At 45.6% G+C, this 21549-nt stretch overlaps 1 protein-coding gene across 2 annotated transcripts in view; it reads left to right on the top strand.

Moving 5' to 3' along the window:
* Positions 1-21549, top strand: part of PHTF2 (putative homeodomain transcription factor 2) — a 154165-nt gene that overhangs the window by 18468 nt on the left and 114148 nt on the right. For both annotated transcript variants that reach the window (XM_019487502.2, XM_014606494.3), the window contains exon 2: positions 14342-14421. In XM_019487502.2, the coding sequence (XP_019343047.1) occupies positions 14377-14421 (45 nt within the window). In that variant the 5' untranslated portion in view covers positions 14342-14376. The remainder of the gene's footprint in view (positions 1-14341; positions 14422-21549) is intronic.

Here is a 21549-nt window from a genome sequence, read left to right as displayed (position 1 = left end):
TCCAGAGATAACATCCTTGTTAACAGCAGTCTGTAAGATGAGAGATAACAGACCCGATTACCTACCCATCAGCCCTGTTGTCTCTGCAAGTTTGTGTATGCAGAGTCAAGCCCTTACTACCTCTACCTAAAAGTGCAAAATTTCAAGAAGTTAAATGAATAGATGATTGTTGGGGGGTGGGGAGTGGAGAAGATATGGACAGAAATGAGGAGTCTGGAGATAAATGCAAAGAGGGAGGGACTGTAGAAACAAAAGAGAAACATTTTGAGCAGACAACTTCAGAAGTCTCAGGGGATAAATCAATGGAGAGGCTGTACTCAGAAACTTGAGATCTAGTTAAGTGACTGGAATGGTAGAAGAGAAAATGTATCATGGCAGCAGGCTTGCCAGGCTTACCTGGTTTGGGAATATTTTAATGAAGGTTAAATTAAACAACAAGAATGCACTATTTGTAGAAAACAGTGAATAAATTGAGGCTTCCTGACCAGTGATACAATATCTTTAACTATTTTTGCCTAGTTTGTTGTGCTTTTAAATTTAATCTAGTAGCCAGTGCACATTTCAGTATTGTTGTGTTTTTAAATTCAGTCTAGAAATCAATGCACATTTCAGTAAAGTTGTATTTGTTTTTTGTTCAGATCTTAAGCTTACTAATATAAAGCATTGGACCCCCTAGCATATTACGAAGTCTCTGTTTTTTCTTTATCAGAGAAAAATGTGTTATGTCATATATGATGGTGCACCACACCATTGGTACCCCTTCTCAAAATTTGAGATCTGCCCAAGGCTTTGGGTATTCTCAGAAGTTTGGATGTTTTTGTTAAATGGCCATAGTATGCTCACTACTGTATGTAAAACACAGTATTGTCAGTGAGTCTTAAAAAGAATAAAATGTAAGTAAGAGAGAGCTACTGGACAGATTACATTAGTCTTAGAGATTAACTAGGATATTTATTATTTAGTCTCTTGTGAACATCAGTGGACTTGTCCTTTTAAGAGCGGAGTGGGAAGAGTATCTCTGTGGACTGATGTTTGGAGGCTCTTTCATGCCAAGGAGATGGCATGGAAAAGGGCCCAGAGTCAGTTTTTAAATTCATAGATATGATCACAACTAGCTAATTGCCCATCAAGAATGATGGATTTCAGGGAGTGTTTACATGAACCCCCCCTTTGCCCCACGCACAGCCTTTGGGGCTGGCCATGTAAAGACTCCCACTTCTGCCGCCTCCAGCGTGGGGGCTCTGTCCCCCTGCCCACCTCCCCTCCCCACTTCCCTCCTCCCCTTCCTGTCACCTCCCCTTCCCTGCTGGTTGTTGTCAGGGCCCCCTTCCCGTTCCCCTCCCTCCCTGCCATCTGTCCCCAACAACAGCCACCACCGTGACCCACTCTTGCCTTCCACCCCCCACTCCCCTCCCTTCCTGCCCACCGCTTCCTCCTCCCTGCTGGCTGTTTTGGATGATGGCAGGGGGCATCGCCACTGTGACCCCCCCCCCCCTTTGCCCTCAGGTAGGGAGGTGTGGGGAAGTCCCGCTGCTCAGGCGGCGGGGCTGTGTTTGCCACTGCCGCCACAAACTTCCCCAGCAGTGGCTCAAACTTGGGCCCATGCAGCTAGTTGCTGCCTGCCCTCTCAGTGGCATATGCGCAATTGGCCAAAAGTGTTATGGACAGACAGACACACAGACTAAGCCCTTTTATTATATTAGAATGCTTCTTTCTTTTCTTCTAATCTTGTTGCTTCAAGTTCACCATATCTGTTGGAGAATCCACTACAGTCTGTTTTAAAGTGGTTGGATGTTTAATTACCCCCGCAGTTTAAAAACATTTATGCCTTCTTTGCCCAGTTTCAGCATCAAACTTTTGGATCTTCTTAAATCTTTTTCCACTAGGTAGAAAAAACCTCTTAGACCATTCAGAAGCCATTTAGCTTTCTCTTTGTTAACTGAATGAGCCTGAGACTTTTTCCTAGAGTTCACTCCTAAGACATGTTTGATTCTAAGATGTAATGGGCCCGTACAGTGTGTGCGCTTCATACAGCACCCTGCTGGACCTGGCCATAGTGCATGGTGCCAGTTGGTGGCACATGTGGAATATGTGCCCTGTACCAGCCCTGTGTTGTGTGAGCACACACTCTTCCACATATCATGTGCTGGACTGGCCAACCCTGGGGCATGTTGTGTGGGAGCTGAAATGGGGTGTGGGCTGCATGCTGGCTGTATCCCAGGGTCGGGCAAAGTCTGGTCCATGGGCCAGATTGAGCCTGTGGCAGACTCCATTTCCCAGCAGCCCCTGTTTGTCTCAGTGGCTGGTTTTCACTGAGATCCCAGGAGCGGCATGGCCGGGACAGTGCGGGGATCAGGATTTCCCAGCAGCCCTGGCAGGGTGTGCGGCTGGGTGAGGAGCTGCTCTGGAGCCAGGATCTTGTGATGGGAGCTGCAGTAGAGCTGTGATCCTCTGCCCACATGCTCTGGGCAGAGACATGCAGGTAGTGGATCACAGCTCTGCTCTGACTCCAGACCATGCTGTCACTGCTGCAAGATCTCAGCCCTGGAGCAGCTTCCTGCCAGCTGCATGCCCTGCCAGTGCTGAGGTGGCTGGTCCTCAGTTTCCATGGAAACCCTGGCCCATTCTCATGGCTGCACTGCTCTTGGGGTCTCCATGGAAACTGGCTGCAGCGGTGTGAGCAGGGGCTGCTGGGAAATGGAGTCTGGCCGCTGGCCAGATGTGCCATTTTGCTTACCTGTGTTCTACCCAGTACTACACAGCATGAGGGGTCTGGGATGAGCACCGCTTGCAATGCCCCAGACTGACCCCTTGTGCTTCCTGAAGCCTAGGCACTACATGAAGTATGCAGGGCCGGAGCTGGTTGTATGGCTCCATGGGCTGGATGCATCCTTTGGACTGTATGTTCAACACCCCTGCTTTAGACTGTTGTGAGTGAAATGACCCAGAAGGAGAACCCAGCTTGTCCTCTGGGGATAAATATGAGTTTGGAAAATTGGGTTTCAGAAAGAAACTCATGTTTTTGTTTGCAAACTGAGCACATTTTGAAGCATGAATCATTTAGCCACTAAATATGGAGCCTTATTAGGAAGAGTGGACAGTGTTTGAATGTTTGTATTTCAATTTTTTTTGTACAGGAACAAATTTTGAGGAAAAACTAACAAAGGTATAGCTTTTTAAACTGGTTGGGCTATTGTTCATGTTATGGTTATTTGAAGTGGTGAAATACTTAGTCAGTATATTTGATTGTTGGCCATGCCACAATGAACAAACACAAATCTCTAGCATACTTACTGTAGAGTTACTATTCCATTAATTTTCTTTATATTATTTCTAAAAACATTGTCACTTCAGTGATTGAAAAAAACGTAATAAATGTTTCAGGTTTTTTGAGGCAGCTAAGTTTTCCTGTTTGCATATAATCAGCTAAGCATCTCATTTGGCATGTGCTACCCCAGGGAAAGTAAAATTACTAGATTGATGCAGTGCTGTGTTGCTGGCTGAGTATTACCACTTGTGGATTTCACAGGAACTTTAATTTAAGTAATGGCTTGGATTAGAGTTAGTTTGTAGGAACTGGTTACAGGGGATGTTTCATGTTTGACAAGAAAATGTCTGGATTTTTTCTAGGTATTTTTTAAATCTTTTTTTTTTGTTATGGACTTCAGTGGGCCTTCAAAGAAGTGTTATAGGTCATCCTGGATATGCTCTAGTTCCAGGATTAGGATGCCTGAAGGCTAGGTACAGACATTCAAAAAGCCTGAGACAGAATTGATCTAAATTGCATGGTTTTCAGTAACCGGCATAGATTAGATCGGTAGTGAATGCGCGGGCCGGGAGCGATCCGGGCCCGTCTTTGCGCACGCGGGCTGGGCCAGCAGCCCGGGCACGCTGGGTTGGAGAAAACAGGCGGCACGCTAGAATTAGTCACGGACGCATAGTGGTTGATTTAAAGATGGTTTTACTTACACCAAAGATGGTCGCGGTGCAGGCAGGAGAACTTGCTTGAGTTACAGTTGCAGATAGAAAAGAAGAGAGGCGGCCTAGAGTTCCTCCCCGTGAACACTCTTCTAACCCATCCGGTTGGAGGCTCTAAACCGCGAGCCCGTCGGACCAACTGGAGAAAGTACGTAATGGTAAAGAGCTCTGAATTCACTCACACGAAGGTTGTTAGGCTCCGTGGATCCTTTTTGCGCATAGGGAAGAAGGATATGTTGGGATTGCGCTCGGTGACGGGGAGAGGCTAGAGGCTGATCAGACCCCCATTGCCTGCTTGAAATACATTGGGTCCATAAGGATCCGCAGCGCTTAGAAATCTTCACACAGCGTGAAGTCTCCTCCTCCTGGTGTTCGTGGAGTCCTCCAACTTGGGCGGAAACCACACAAGCTTTTTATACAGCTAGCAAGCCAATTGCTAGCCGCCACGTGTGAATAATTTAGAACTAGCCAATGGTGGGGCACAAATTTGAATACGAATGGCGGGAACTCCTTGCAACGAGCATTTCTGTGCTGCAAAGAAGAAATGCACACTGCAAAGAAAGCTACAAAACGGTGGGAACTTCTTTTGCACCCGGGGTTCTCCTCTGCAGCGGAAAACTCCACCGTGCAAAGAAGCTGCAATTTGGCGGGAAGTAATTCAGTGGTGCCAAAGCGCACACACAACAAAAATCACAACTTTGGGTTGTGACATCCCCCCCCTTGCTGAAGGCACAGCTGAATTATGCTGTACTCTCATCACTTGAGTTATTGAGAGCTCTTACTACGGGTTGTTGAACTAAACGAGTAAACACAAAATTGGCCAACATAAGTTCGTCCTCTAGGGATTGAATCAAATAATAACCAGCACAAATACATAAACACATGATCAGATTCATAACAAAAAACTGCATGATCAGGGCTCTAGTGGGTGTCATGGTGAAGTCGCGCGTCAGGCCCTCACTTCTTTTGATGATGTTATCCTTCTTGGGGCTTCTCTTCACCACGCACTCTGAGTTCTGGATCTGTAAACAAAAAACTCTTAAAAAATAAGTTAACATATCTCAAAATATTTACAAAATTTATACACAATAGGGCAGTTAGTCAAGCCTAAACTCCGTGGACATGAGTTCCAGCCATGAGACTATAGCCTCGTCAGACTCCATTTCAGATTCTTTGTACAGCTGCTGTAACTCCATCCAAGCACGAATGCGACTGGTGGCGGCATCTTGTGCATCAGTCACTGGGTTGATCGTTGTTACAGGACGAGCTGCTCTTTCGGGAGTCAATGTTGTTACAGGCTGAACTACTGCTGCGGGAGTCACTGCTGCTGTTATTGCTTCAGGCAGGAGGGGCGGATGCACTCCTCCGCTCGATTCTCCCTTTCGTCGGCAGGAAGGCGTGGTCGTCGGAGGCAGCGCTGCGTCGCTGGGCGGGGTTGCCGGAGACGACGCTGCGTTGATAGGCGGAGTCGCTGACTGAACTCTCATGGGTTCCTCCGAAGCTCCACCCTTCTTTTCCGGTTCTTCCACGCGGTCTCCCTCTTGCTCGGCGCCATCTTGGGCTGGCGTTTCAGGATCCCTTCTCTCAGCCGCTTCTTTGACTGCTTGAACGGCCATACGCAGCTGGGCCTTTAAACTTAAATTTTTGTTCATTAAATCAGCAATTGTACGGAATGTTGCACTTAACTCTCCCCCCTTGTCGTACCGTGGGGCCACCCTCTCATCTGTGGTGCGCTCCTCCATCTCCAGATCTTCGCGGAGCTCGGATGGAAGCTCGCGACCCCTTAATCTAGCCGCCATGAGGGGAGGGAACCGGCCGATCGGCACCGGCTCTTCACTCTCCCGAGCATATCGTAGGCATCGGGCACACTCCCGGGTGAAGGTCGGGTTCGTTTTGCCTGCCGGGTTGGGTCCAGTGAGGGACACAGTATCGAGGGGCCTAAACAGGACCTGCTCGTCTCTCATTATACACCTGAACGCCGCGGGGAGCAAATACACTTCCCTCTCTCTCGGGGCTCTGTCTTCGGAGACTCCCTCTTCTCCCTTTAGCGACAGGCGCCCGCTTACAAATCTCTCACCCGTTTCGCCCGCCTGGTGGTAAGCGATATGTGCCTCCAGTTCCTCAAAGCTTTTCACTTGGCGTTGGTTATCGCGCCAAGGGCAGTTCTTAACCAATTCTAGCTCTAATGTGTCTCCTTCTGATCCCATCCTCATCGCCATGTGCGGGCCGGGAGCTATCCGGGCCCGTCTTTGCGTACGCGGGCTGTGGCCAGCAGCCCGGGCACGCTGGGTCGGAGAAAACAGGCGGCACGCTAGAATTAGTCACGGACGCGTAGTGGTTGATTTAAAGATGGTTTTACTTACACCGAAGATGGTCGCGGTGCAGGCAGGAGAACTTGCTTGAGTTACAGTTGCAGATAGAAAAGAAGAGAGGCGGCCTAGAGTTCCTCCCCGTGAACACTCTTCTAACCCATCCGGTTGGAGGCTCTAAACCGCGAGCCCGTCGGACCAACTGGAGAAAGTACGTAACGGTAAAGAGCTCTGAATTCACTCACACGAAGGTTGTTAGGCTCCGTGGATCCTTTTTGCGCATAGGGAAGAAGGATATGTCGGGATTGCGCTCGGTGACGGGGAGAGGCTAGAGGCTGATCAGACCCCTGTTGCCTGCTTGAAATACGTTGGGTCTGTGAGGATCCGCAGCGCTTGGAGATCTTCACACAGCGTGAAGTCTCCTCCTCCTGGTGTTTGTGGAGTCCTCCAACTTGGGCGGAAACCACACAAGCTTTTTATACAGCTAGCAAGCCAATCGCTAGCCGCCACGTGTGAATAATTTAGAACTAGCCAATGGTGGGGCACAAATTTGAATACGAATGGCGGGAACTCCTTGCAATGAGCATTTCTGTGCTGCAAAGAAGAAATGCACACTGCAAAGAAAGCTACAAAACGGTGGGAACTTCTTTTGCACCCGGGGTTCTCCTCTGCAGCGGAAAACTCCACCGTGCAAAGAAGCTGCAATTTGGCGGGAAGTAATTCAGTGGTGCCAAAGCACACACACAACAAAAATCACAACTTTGGGTTGTGACAGTGAACAGAACACCCAGGGGGAGGGCAAATCTTAAACTGGGTTCTGCCATTGTTAAACTAGTCTGTATGCCAAATTTCTATTCTGTAACGGGTATAGACTGTTTTCCGATCTCTTATACCAGTAAAAGTATAATGTCTGTACCTGCCCTTAAGGTGTAATCCAGGGCTGTCCAACTTTGTGGCTGAGGCCATACACAGTGGATGTGTGCAAGCCCAAGGGACACATACCATGTGGCAGGCCATCCCTGGGATCCCTCTCCATCACAGAGTGCTGGTGGTACAGTGACCCTCGCCCCCTGGGCAGTGTTGGTGACATACAGTTCCCCTTTCTGTACAAGCATCAGGTGTGGCATGCACCCACTGCCCAGCAGCAGGTGAGAAGACTTCAGCTGGGTGTGGAAAAGGTGGCTGCAGGGAGCCACAGACTGCATGTAGCTTATGGGTCACCAGCTGAGCAGTCTTGGTGTGATGCATTCATTGGCACCCCTGGCGATTGCTTGGGCCCAAAAAAAAACCCATTTATGCTTTTTACATTTGTTAGTTAGTGTTATCTTTCCAAACTTGGGTCAAAGCAAGCCAACCTCTTCTCCAGTCTGAGTAGCTAAAATGGTCTGCAAAGTCTTGATTGCAAAGTCTTGATTGCCTTTTTGATTGGAGCTAGATCTATGGTACTTATTACTATGAGAATCTGCAGATATCCAATTGACAGCAGAAGTACTTCGAACACAAGTGTGTGCTTTCAAAGATTGCTCTTTAGCACATCTTTAAGAATAGATACTTTCTTTATAGGTGGAAAAACATGCATTTCAAATCTTTTGGCCTTGCAGATGGGAGCCAAAGAAATAAACATCGCCTAAATGCTTACAAACAAACATTTTGCTTTGGATTAGAAGCTAGCAGTTGTATACTTGAAACATCCTTGTAAAGTACCAATACAGTTCATGATGTCTCCCAATCATTTGTTCCTATTGGATCAATGCTTACTGTGGTGGCTCAATGTGACAAGCCCTTAAAGCCCCCTCATTTTAGGTTAACCTTCTGGTCAGGGTCCCATATTGAGCACAGAGGTCTAGTCTACTAACAAAATGTGACTAGTTGCTTCTCTGAGAGAGGGAGAACTTGCAATGCCAAGGCTTAGATGAGACCACCTCCTGATTGGATCATTAGGTGAAAATGTTTCATCTTTAATTTATACTTAACTTACTGTCATCAACCTTAGAAACATCCTTTGATCAGGTCTTGAACCAAAATTGGGCTGTAACAGCAAACCTGTGGGGCATTATGTTTTTATTTCTAGCCTTTCAGACTGGGGTATCATGCTGTCTTACCCGGGGGTTATTGCAGAAAACTTATTGATGCTGGTAGTGCTACTTCCTAAGCTAGTTATCCTCATCTTGTATTGGTGTGCCACTGTTTATTTTTGTTGAGTTTCATTTTGTCTTTAGTTTCTCAAGATCTCTTTGAATTTTAACTTTGTTTAACCTTGTCCTCCACACACGCACAAGTATGCCTGGGGCTGCTGTCCTGCTCCTATTGGTTACATTGTTGGAGAAAATTATAGAGAAGCCTGTGCCTTCTCTCTGCCGGAGTTGTGACCTGGAAAGACAACATTTATCTCTTTGAAGTGCTTTGCCAGCATTGACTTCAGCTTGTCTGTAGTATCTCTTTCCATAGGTAACAGTTTGTCAGGATAGATGTTCATGAGGAAAACTGTAAACTTTTGGATTAAGTTTCTTTATCTGCTTCCTCTTTTGCAGTGCCTTTACGTTACGATTGAATGCTAGAACATTATGAGTTGTTTGTCAGAATGTGTCCACTGTGCAGGAAAAGTTGCATGTATGCCTGGTATCTTTCAGGCTAAGTACAGTCAGTCAGAAAGCTCAAGGCTGAGTCATTCAGTCTTTGCAGGTTAGTCTTAGTTGCATACATTGAACAGATAAGCGAGTGACCAGACATTCAGTTTTGATTCCGGAAATGCAATCACATGCCTGCAGTGGCCCAGGTCAGATGTTACCAATAGGATTTCTTTTTACCAGAGCCCCTCAAGGATTGATACAGTTACTTGTCCAATTTGGTATCAAGTGAACTTTAATAGTAACTTCTATGTGATATTACAGGCTTCCTCCCCATAATATGACCTGGCAAGTGGCTTCTTAGACGTTTCAGCGGTGACCGTCAGGGGCATCATGCATCGGGTTTTCTGCTGGGTGCGTGATGTTTCTGGCTTGCCCAGTGTTCAACACAGCAGCTATGTCTGTCTTCCCAGAATCACTGCATGCCATCACCCCCTATTCTTTTGTTAGTTACTTTTGTAACTTTTTCATACCAAATTGTCCAATCCTCAGGTTCCATGCCAGATGTTGATATGGTACACCAATCCTACTTAGTTTTTGTTTTTGTTTCCTTATAGGGAAATTGTTATACCTGGCTTGCCCAGCTTACCAATCACAGCACTCACTTCTTCCATTGCCTTATAAAGCACTTAGTTTAATTTTATTGTTTAATTCTGGGAAGGCCCAGATTCTGGTCAGAAGCTTTAGCACAACTCAGTTTGCCTGCTATGGATGCTGGGAACCCTGGCCAGGGCTTGTGCAGGGAAAGCCCTGGCCCCACAGCATAGAGCTGGACTTCGGAGAGAAACATGCCCCTGGCACCAGCCCCCGAACTGAGGTCTGTCTTCTGTGGGGAAATACACCACCAAGGGTCTCCCCACACCCCCAGTGCAGCTTGGAGCCAGGCTGGGATTGCCCCACTCCTGGCCCTTCCCCAGTCTCCATCTCCAAGAGGTGGGGGAGGGCAGGGGGTGGGAACGCAACCCCCTGGCCCACCCAGCCAGTGGCTGCCCAATTTGAGGAAGAAAGCACCAACCAGGGGGCTTTTTGAACCTCTGCAGTTTGGAGCTGGGCCTGGATTGAGCCTCTGCCTCCAAATGGACAGATAAGGGGGCAGAGCTGGGAGAATCCCAGCCTGGCTCCAAACTGCAGGGAGGGGGGAGCAAAATCCCCCCTGAAGGGTGATTCTCTCTCTTCCCTCCACTGGGCAGACCCTGGCTGGGGGTTCAGTGCCATGCCAGGAGGGTTGTTTCCACCCCCCACGCTCCCTTCTGAGGTGTACAGCAATCGAAAAAGTCAACCTCGTCAACGAATTCTTTGCCTTCATATTCCTGAATGGGGACCGGGACATTTCCCCCACTAGAATTTTGGATGGACCCAGGGGAGGCACTGCCATGCCTTGGGTCAGGGACAGCCTAGCTGGGCAACTTTTGGAGGGGCTGGATGTGTTTAAATCAGTAGGTCCAAATGCTCTTTACCTGACGGTGCTGAGGGAATTGGCAGGGGTCATAGCGGGGCCCCTGGCACAGCTCTGTGAGTGCTTGTGGGGCACTGGCCAGGTACCACAGGATTGGAAAAGGGCCAATGTGGTCTCCATTTACAAAAAGGGGAGAAAGGAGGACCTCGGCAATTATAAGCCAGTCAGTCTTACCTCAGTCCTTGGGAAGACTTTGAGAAAATTATCAAGGAGCACATCTGCAAGGACCCAGCAGGGGAGGTAATCCTCAGGGGCAACCAACATGGGTTCATTGAGGGCAGGTCCTGCCTGACTAACCTGGTTTCTTTTTATGATAATGTCAAAAAGTGCCTGGACAAGGGTGTCGGGCTGGATGTCATCTTCCTGGACTTTAAGAAGGCATGGTTTGACATGGTTTCCCACCACATTCTCTTAAAAAAAACTTGGTGAGTGTGGCATTGATGCCTACACAGTCAGATGGGTGGCAAATTGTCTAGATGGTCACACCCAGAGAGTGGTGGTGAATGGGTCATTTTTGACCTGGAGGGATGTGGGCAGTGGAGTCCCTCTGGGCTTGGTCCTGGGGCCTGTACTGTTCAACATCTTTATCAGCGGTCTGGATGTGGGTGTGGAAAGCACACTGTCCAAATTGGCTGACGACACCAAGTTGTGGGGAGAGGTAGACATGCTGGAGGGGAGGGACAGAATCCAGCTATATCTAGAAAGATTACAGAGGTGGGTAGATGAGAATAGGATGAAATTCAACACAGGCAAGTGCAAGGTGCTGCATCTAGGGAAAAGGAACCAGCAACACACCTATAGGCTGGAGAACACCCTTCTTGTCAACGCGGTGGCAGAAAAGGATCTTGGAGTCACTGTTGACTCCAGGATGAACATGAGTCACCAATGTGAGGATGTGGTCAGTAAGGCTAACCGCGCCTTGTCATGCATCTGCAGATGCATCACAAGCAGGTCCAGGGAGGTGATCCTTCTCTTCTACACGGCATTAGTCAGGCCACAATTGGAGTACTGTGTCCAGTTCTGGGCACTGCACTTCAAGAGGGATATGGTTAGCATTGAGAGGGTCCGGAGGAGGGCCACTCGCATGGTCAAGGGGCAGCAGGGCAGTCCCTACGAAGAGAGGCTAAAGGGCCTGAAGCTATTCAGCCTTCACAAGAGAAGGCTGAGAGGGGATCTGGTGGCCACTTACAAACTCACCAGAGGGGACCAGTGGCAATTGGGGGAAGCTCTGTTCCCCTGGGCACTACCCAGGGTTACTAGGAATAACAGCCACAAATTGTTAGAGAGAGGGTTCAGGCTGGACATTGGGAGGCATTACTTTAGAGTTAGGGCTGCAAGGCTCTGGAATGGACTCCCAAGTGAGGTGGTACTCTCTCCTATCTTGGGGGTCTTCAAGAGGAAGCTGGACAGATATTTGGCTGGGGTGATATGATACCGGCACCCGTTCCTGCCTGGGGCAGGGGGTCAGACCTCATGGTCTGTTTAGGTTCCTTCTGGTCCTAAGCACTATGATACAGCTGGGGAAGCTCTGAGCTGCAAGGGCATGAAAAAACCCCTAGTGGGTGCTTTCCTCCCCCCCCCCCCACACACACACTGGGCAGGCCCCAGCTGAGGGGCTGGTGCCAGGCCTGGGGCGTGCGTTCCCACCCCGTGCCCCCTCTGCCTCTCAGAGGTGGAGAGCTGGGGAAGCTTAGCCTGGCTCTGAGCTGTAGGAGGGGCACAAAAAGCCCCTAGGTGGTTGCTTCCCCCTCTCCCCCACCAGGCAGACTGGCTGGGGAGGCCTGTGCAGGGGGCGTATGTTCCTACTACTCCCGCCCCCCCCTCCTTGGAGTGGGATAACTGAGAGCTAAGGAGTTGGGGGGCTGGGACAATCCCAGCCCAGCTCCAGCTGTGGGGGGGTGAAAAGCGCCCCCCCCAAGTTGCTTATACCCATGCTAGGCAGACCCCTTCTGTGGGGGCTGATGCTGGATGGGTGGGGGGGGTGTATTTCCCCTCTCCCCCATGGGGACGGATGGCTGGGCAGGGACATGCCTGAGCTGATCCTAGCTTAGCTTTCTGGGCTGCAGAGGGGGGGAAGCAAAAAGCCCCTCTGCCAGTGCTTTTCCTCCCCTTGCTGTACTGACTGGAGCTAGGCCGTTTTGCGAGGGGGGGGGTCTATCAGTCTGACAGGCAGAAGCAGGCTAGGAAGTAGAGGCTTTAGTGTCTCCGCTCTGTGACAGCTGGGGGCAGGACCAGCCCTGTGTCGGTGGAACAGATGGCACAGCCCAGGGCTGCAGAGCATCCTGTGATGCTGACTAAGTTACCTTGAATCGGCAGGGCATCTGGGACATAAGCCAGTGTAAACATCAATTAAGTCTGATACTGTATCCAGTCAGGCTTATTTTAAGCTGGTTTTGGCCATTTATGTGCACTGAACTTGTGTTCTGTTACAGGTTTAAACCAGTTTCCAGTTACTTAAACTGGTTTATGTGCAACTTCTGTCCCTAGTTTAAGTGGCTCGACTAAACTCAGTGGTCAATTCAGTTTAACTGTCAGCTAAACAGGGTATGGCAGTCTATCTGGGTATGTACAAGGCCATAAGAAGGCCCCTATCTGTATTACGTGATGTGTGCAACCTTGTGAAACCCTGAACTAGATTTGATGACTTACAAATTTTACAAGCTTATTTGGAAGTGTTGCAAACACAATTAAAATTGAATATGCTGAAATAATTCAATGTGTAAATTTAAGAATGCAGCTTGTCTTAATCTTTGATTTCTAAAGCTAAACTGTGTAACGCTTGTGAAATCTTTCGACATTTTTTGTGAAGGGTTTTTTGTTCCTTTGACCATATGGTTATAATTAAAAGAATATTGGGTATTATTTCAAATAATTTTCTTTAAAAAATCCTTAATTCTCTTAAATAATTCATGTCTCCTTCCTTGTTATCTGTTCAGCTATATACCAAATGTAGTGTAAGAAGAAAACAGATTTATGTATATTTAATTATTTTGCTTTTTTAGTGCTAGGGAAACATTATTTTAACTACATTTTATGCTGTAAAATTATGGTTTGATTCCTAATAATGTAAGATTGTTAGATTATGGAAACCTTTGTATAGTATAACAGAATATTTTCATCTATCTTCTAAAATACGGTGCTGTTACAGAAAAATATTTTTCTTTGTGCTGAATATTTTCAAAACACATTCACAATATGGTTAATTAGTTCAGTGAAGCAAGGACTTCTAAAATTTGTTTTAGGGGAAAACCATGCAGGTTAAAAGTTAAATTTAAGCTCATAAAAATGTGTTTAAAAAAAAAAAATCCAAAATGCTGACTAATTTTCTTAAAGAAGTTTAAATGCATATAATTAATAGTACCATTCTGTACTTTTAAAATATGTTTTGCATATCTTCCTTGATATGGTTTCAGTTTCTTTTCTTAGCAAGAACATATATTTTACATTAGCAGTTAACGTGCCCAACAGTAATTAGTCAGAACATATGATTTGCCAGTGTGAAATTTCTCCTTTTTTCTTCTATAGTATGCTTACTTTCTTTAATATATGATTTACTTAAGTGAAATCTAATCTTTCTAGAGACCCACTTAACATATCGCTATGCTAAAATTTGCTATTTAACTTAATTAGATGTATATATTAAAAAAAAAAAAAAGGTCATCCACTGTGAATCCCTGGAACTGTTTAAATACTAAGAAATACTTTGTCTACATGGTGATAAAGCTTGATTTGTTTTCCAGTTACACATTACTGAAAGGGTGGGAAAAGATCTTGTAATTCTGTCTCCTTTTTATCGTAGCAGATTTCTATTTACTTGGGGAAAGCCTATTACTAAAATAGTAATGAGGAAGAGTCTAATGTAAGTGTAGCTGTTCACCACATTCCTTTGCAGGTTACTGGAGTATTTTTACATATGTTTTGTTCAGCCTTCTCTTGGAAAGTGAAGTAAAGTTGTCTTTTTCTATCAACAGCCTAAAATGATTACTGCATGAATGCAGTGGAATAAATGGCGTCCAAAGTAACAGATGCTATAGTCTGGTACCAGAAGAAGGTAAGCTTTTCAGTTGTTATCCGTGTTGCTTATAAATGAAAGGGGAGACAGAAAAAAGTGTGGCAAGTTGGTGGATGATGATAATGATTGTTACTTCAGTGTGTTGGGCTTTTTGCTTTTAAAGGGTCCTCCCATTTTTGAAGTGTTGAAGTGTACAAATGAACAGCTTGAACTATTTTTCCAGAAGAGGTTGATTTTCAATGTGTAAAGCATATTTACAATGATTAATATCCCTGTGTTTTTATCCCTTTGGGCTGTTTTCCCCTGTAAACTTATGAAAGGACAGTTTTTAATGGCTTTAGTTGGTTGTAGACTAAAGCCTTAGTGTACAGGTGCAGATACACATTGTGTTTCTAATACTTTGCAAAGTATTGAAATGACAATTAAAAAAAAATCAAGCTTCAAGGATAAAAGCAGGATTTTTTATTTATCTCTTTGCTAGAAGCTTTGTAATCCAGAATTTATTTTCTTTCTTTTAATTCTATTTATAGATGTTGACCTGATTGACCAGTGTTGTTTTTCAGCTTAAAAGGCCTGCCGTTTCAACATTCACCCTCCATACTTGTAACGAGCGATTGTACATTCTTTCAATCTCTTTCAGTATTCCTGCGCTGGGGTTTAAACCTGAAAGTTCTGTTCATAAACCAGTAAAGATGGGAATACACGTAACAACTGAACTCTTCCTAAATGTTACTGATTGGTAACTGGTTCACAGCTGTCATGGGTCAGAGGTGTCCATGTGTACAGTACTTTAGCATTCCAGATAAAAAAATTACATGTAGAAGTGCTTTGGCTCTAAAATCAAAGGGTGGGGATAAGCATCCAGCCCAACATACCTCACCAGAGGTGAGGGCTGCTTGCAACCCACACTTCGGGAGTTCCAGTGGTGGATGACCTGTGGCTGGTGGGGGGGTGACATTTCTACTTTTCCTTTTCTCTTAAACATAAGTAAAGTGAAGTGCAGTAGCCTGCCCTTGTCTGAAGTCCCCAGTGTGCTAGCCTGACTTGAGGTGGTTGTGGAAGAGAAGTGCTTGAGGAGTTCTGGACCCACAATTTTAGGTTCTCAGGGGCTGGGTGGCATGATGAGAGACCATGGTCCAGTGCTGTGTAAGGACGCAGTTAGTATTGGAAAGATAGCTTTTATTAAACAAGCAGTGCAGGGACACTCATTGATTTTAAAAAGTGCCAAAAAAGGGGAGGTAACCATGAAGGGGGGAGGGGGAGGGAGCAGTACAGCAGACAATTAAAGCAGTGGGGGTTGAGGGGCAATGCTATGTGGGATGTCTGGAGGACAGACCAGACCCATGTCATGGAGTGCTCTGTGTCCATATGTAACAGTGAACTGGTGCACTATGAACCAGCTCAAAAGTGTACCTAGAAATTCCAGGTAGTCTTTTGAACCACTTCTGTTAGCCTTTAAATGTGGTTTAAACCTGAAACTGACAGATATACAAGCCTTTTAAATGAATTTAAAGCCATGTGTTATATGTGTCCATACCCTAAAATATGGATCAGAATTAAGACTTTAGAGTATAGATTAAATAAGTCTATAAGATTTAAATCAATAATTAAAAATGAACGTGAGTCGGCAGTGTGATGAAGCCATCAGAAAAGCCAATGGTGCTTTATCCTGCATCAGCAGATGCATGACGAATAGATCCAAGGAGGTGATACTTCCCCTCTATCAGGCGCTGGTCAGACCGCAGTTGGAGTACTGCGTGCAGTTCTGGGCGCCGCACTTCAAGAGGGATGCGGATAACCTGGAGAGAGTCCAGAGAAGGGCCACTCGTATGGTTAAGGGCTTGCAGACCAAGCCCTACGAGGAGAGACTAGAGAACCTGGACCTTTTCAGCCTCTGCAAGAGAAGGTTGAGAGGCGACCTTGTGGCTGCCTATAAGTTCATCACGGGGGCACAGAAGGGAATTGGTGAGGATTTATTCACCAAGGCGCCCCCAGGGGTTACAAGAAATAATGGCCACAAGGTAGCAGAGAGCAGATTTAGACTAGACATTAGGAAGAACTTCTTCACAGTTCGAGTGGCCAAGGTCTGCAACGGGCTCCCAAGGGAGGTGGTGCTCTCCCCTACCCTGGGGGTCTTCAAGAGGAGGTTAGACGAGTATCTAGCTGGGGTCATCTAGACCCAGCACTCTTTCCTGCCTATGCAGGGGGTCGGACTCGATGATCTATTGAGGTCCCTTCCGACCCTAACATCTATGAATCAATGAAAGTCCTCCTCATTTTTGTAAATTAGCAATTTTTGTTGGTATCTTTTTATTCCCTTCAAGAACCTGATGAGAAAATACTCCTTGTTTTCAGGAGCAGATGGACCACAGTCTAGAACAGGTGTGGGCAAAATACAGGCTGTAGGCCACATCCAGCCTGCAGAAGGTCTTTATCAGTCCTGCCTGACCCAGGCACTGTTTGGCTGTAGTGCATCCTGCTGCACCCTGGGCATGCAGCAGGGCTGGGGCAGCTCTGTGGCTGGACTGCCTTTCTAGGCAGACCAGGCAGTAGCAACTTCTTCCATCTGCTACTGCTGCTGGCCCCAGGCCCATGGTACAGATGGGGACCAGCACCACAGCCCTGACCTGCTGTGGCCCGCACCTGCTCCAGACTTGCCTACTCATGCTAAATAGCAGTAGCAATAGCGCTGGCTGGGCTGAAACTTGCTCAGATTGGTGGGGAAAAGCAGCCCCTCCCCTTTGTCACTGCCTAGTGCCCTCTGCTGCAACCACTCGGAGCCCGCAACTGGGCTGCCCTGCAGCTCCACTGTTGTCACTGCCGTTTCTGGGCTGCCCCATATAGCAGCGCTAGCAGCCCAGAGGAGCCTCAGGGCAACCCAGTGCGAGCTCCAGGCAGCTGTAGCCGGAAGCTCTAGGCAGCCTTGAGGGGGAGGGTCTGCTTTTCCCTCACTCTGAGCAACAGTTTCTGCCCAGCCAGTGCTGCTGCTGCTGCTGCTTAGTTTAAGTAGGGAAGTCTGGAGCAGGCGTGGAGCTGTGGTGCAGGTTCTGGCTGATCTGCTTTGGTGGGGGTGAGTCCGGAGTATGCATGGCACGGGGCAGGGCTAGGGCCATGCGCTGTTTTTGGTGGCGAGGAGGCACTGCAGGGTGGGTGGGCCATAGGCTGTTGTGGGGCGGGTGCTGACTGGCTCATACCCACACATTCTCCACAAACATCCCCAGCAAACCCCCCATACACACACATACCCACAGCCTCTCCTCTCCCCTCCCCTCTACCCCCCCCCCCGCAATATATAAGAGTAAGACTTCATTTTGCGCTATTATGCAATCACCTCTATATACACAACAGAAACACACACACATCAGGCCAAAAATATATATTTTTTAAATAAAATTCAAATACGTTACTGTGGATGTTTGATTTTTAATATATAATTGCTTTTTCCAGTTCCAAGATGGAAAACCCCTTTCTCAAATGGAGTACTTCTGGGGCAAGGGAAGGGACTTCCAGTGGCAAAAGTCAGGCGCTGGGACTTCCAGCCCTAAGATGGTGACCAGGCAATCTGTCAAGGGGCTGGGCTACCTTGGTGGCCCTCGACAGCTCACCAAAACTTTTTAAGCAGTCCTCCAGCCAAATAATTGCCTGCCCCGGTCTACAATTTTAGAGCAACAGGTTTTATTAACTATTGCTCATATTTTTTTATAGGGTAATCTTTTTTTTAATGTAATACTGCAGTGCTGTGCCAAACCTTTTATAATGGAATAATTGGTACAGTTGAAAAAGCACAAACACACATTATGGTAGTGCACAATCATGGTGTTTAAAATGAGCTTTTCCATAAACTGGATAGATTTATTCTCAAAGAATGATTTGTGGTTCTCATTTATTTAGATCTGTGAACTATATGAAAATGTAAAATGAGGAGAATAATATTTTACTGTAATAGGGGAGATATGTAGCTGAATTCATTAATATGAGTGTCTTAGGGAACACCATGAGAAACTGAATAACTCTGCATGCTTTTCAAATCTTGGACTAAATACAATAAGTAAGGTTGCTTGGTAGTAGTCATTGGTAACTGCTGAAACATAGGGCTATGTCTGAACTCCTGTCCTTCATGGAAATTTAGGCATTTGTTGATGTATGGTTTACAATGCCTATATCTACTTTGACTATGGGAGCTAAGTGGCTTTTTGAAGATTCAGAATCTTCTTCCGTGTCTAATGAGTTTGCCACCAGTCTAGTGGCTAGAGCATTTTGGCCAGGGTATGGACAACCTAGATTCTAGACCTTCCTCATCTTGAGGAGGTTTGAACCTATATCTCCTATTTCCTAAACTATAGGATAGGTGAGGTCAGACCACTCTGCTTCTCTACTGAGCTGATGAGAATTTATGAATAGGAGGCCCAGAGAGAAAACAAGCAAAAGGTAACCTATTTTTTAGGCTTGTGACTGGGAAGTTGAGTCTTGGGTTCAGGTTTCTGCTGCAAGCATTCCCTTGTTTTGCAGCTAATGACTGTATAATATATAGTGCATAAACAGTGGTGGGAGCAAGCAAAAGTGAGTCTACCTCCCTGTCCAAGAAATGCAGGAATCTGCCTTCCCATGGAAAGTACCCTAATCACAAAAACTTTGTATTTGATTCTTCAAGTTGATGACCTTTTAGAGGAATGATTTGAATTGGTGCAGAAAAAAGTAATTCACAAGATGCACTTTGGTTGATATTTTGGTGAGACAGCAAAGTAAGACAGCAGACTTTGAATACTAGGTACTTTGTTTCAATTTTTAGTAAAAGAGGCATTTAACATTTTTAGTAAAAAAAATGTGTAAGTGGTGGAATTAGGACAGGGTTTAAATTGTTTGAAAATCTGCAATATCTGTATCATTACCAAGTTAATTCAGTAATTAGCAGGAAAAAATGAAAGCATTAAAAAAAAAAAAATCTCCTGTAAAGCTCCCCAGTCTTCCAACCAATGTAATTCATAGGTGACCCTGTCACTTCAAACGTTTGTAGCTTATAGATTGGGTCTGTCAAAATTTATGGTGGATGCTCAAAATACTTCAACTTGAAGCAATGTTTCAGGTGCCGGAACATCAGGGCTGAGGCTGATTTTTGATGCATAAGGAATTTCCCACACTGTGATGAAATTGGGTAGTTTAGACAATCTGTTCTGTGGGCGATTTCTTCATTATCAAGAAGCTTTGGCACCTGCTTGTTCCAGCAGACCAAGTAGTCTTGTTGCTGGGATTTTGATTGGCTTCAAAGAATACCGCTGAAGCAAGAAGAAGCTGCCTCCATACTGAAATATTCTGATGGTTCTTTGGGACTCTTCTCTATTAGTCTTACTCCATAATCTTGAAATCTCTGTTTAGGTCAGGGCTGTCCAACTTCAAAGTGGCAGGGGGCCACCACAACACTGGTTGTGGGCCCCAGGCTACACACTACAGAGACTACACACTGTGGGCTCCCAGGATGCCTGCTACACAGGTAGCATGGGCACTTGCCTCCCCCCCTCCTCCCTCCCCTGAGCACCCCACAGATGTGGGCAGCACAAGCTTGCATCCCCTGCCCAACCAGATCTGCTCCAGCCCGCTGCTGCTGGGCTGGCGAGTTCCCCCTGTCCTCCGTGTGTGTCAGGGGTTGGGGGCAAGGAGAGCAGAGATCTCTGTGGGATGCTGGAGGACTGCTGGAGCATACAGGTGTTTTGGGAGGCACTTCAGAAGGAAGCACTTCAAAGTTTTTCATTTTTTAAAAGAACTTTGGCTGAGTAAGTTTGTACCATCACTGTTTTGAGAGTTTCAAAGGCACTTTAAATGGCATCTGTCCAGGGCCATGGAAACTCCAAAAATTCAGGATTTGTCAGTAGATGAGGAATTGGTGTTAGTGTGAAGAGACAGTTTTAGTTTCATTATTTGTGCAGTAAAGACTTTCTAGAAAAGAGTAAACTGTCATTCAGTGTAATTAATAAGGTTGACTCAAGTTCATATTTTTCTTTTGTTGTCTTTCATCATTGATATTTCTGAATATGAACAGTAAATGCTTTAAATAACATTAATTAGTTTACCCTGAATAATGAGGCTGTGCCTTCAAATGATTGTTGTGGGTATCTCATTAGTCACAATGCTAATTGTCTGTAGCAGATTTATTCTCTTTGAAGTAAACTTCAGAAATACTGTTTTTTTTCCAATCTGTCAACATTTCGCACTGATTTTTTTTCTTTTTTTTGGTGAGAACAATAGGAATTGAGTAGTTAGTAACTCAAATATTTGGAACCAACTTGTACGTTTTTTAAAATGTCATAAATTCGCTTTTTGTTGAAAGTGTAGTTGGTTTCACTTTTTCTCTAGGGGAAATTAGTGCTGGGTAACTCTTAAGGTGCTTGGAGTCTGTTTTCACACCAGATAGTTGAAAGGTCAGAGTCCAGATGAATATAGTGTGCAACTTGCATTAACCACTTGTTTCTTCCTGCCCCTCTTCAGTAGTCTCCTCCCCAAAATTTGAGAGACCTGTACTATTCTAACCTCTACTTGTGGCAACTAATACTATTGCTTGGTCATTTTGCCAGCCTCTACCCACTTGCCCTTCCAATACTGTCCAAACCATTAACAAATCATTCCTGTTTCCAAAGAGACTGACATCTAGTACCAAAAGTGAACTCCAGCAGACTGATCTGTACTGGAACTGGACTATTGCCTTTCTTGCCCTGTGTTTTACTTTTTGTGTGACAGCAAGAGGGTGCTGATTAAAGTACCTTTAATGTAGTCCTGCTTTGTGCTTTTACAGAGACTGTACTGCTTTATATCTTTAAAACCTGGATTCTTCAGGATAAAGTAGATGTGAAGTATTTTTACACAAATAGCTATAGATGATACTTACAGGTACACAGTGTTTCTACTATATATGGTTTAATATTAATATACACTGCTTGGTGTATAATTCACAAGCAGTTACATACTTTTTCTCTTTTGACAACTGAATAATGTTGTTTAATGTGGTTATATTAAGGTTTCTTAATAAACTTAATTCTGAACTTAATTCTTCAGCAGAAGATCCATCATAGTGAATTTCCTTTACCTTCACTTGGAATTTTGTTTATCTTTTAGATTTAGCTATTCTTTCATTTATTTCCTGCATTGTGCTATTTAGAAATTCTAAATATGTTTTAC

This window comes from Alligator mississippiensis, chromosome 4 (genome assembly GCF_030867095.1).
Source record: "Alligator mississippiensis isolate rAllMis1 chromosome 4, rAllMis1, whole genome shotgun sequence".
NCBI classification, from domain to species: Eukaryota; Metazoa; Chordata; order Crocodylia; family Alligatoridae; genus Alligator; species Alligator mississippiensis.
Note: the sequence above shows the minus strand (reverse complement) of the source record. Positions and strands in the feature narration are given on the sequence as shown.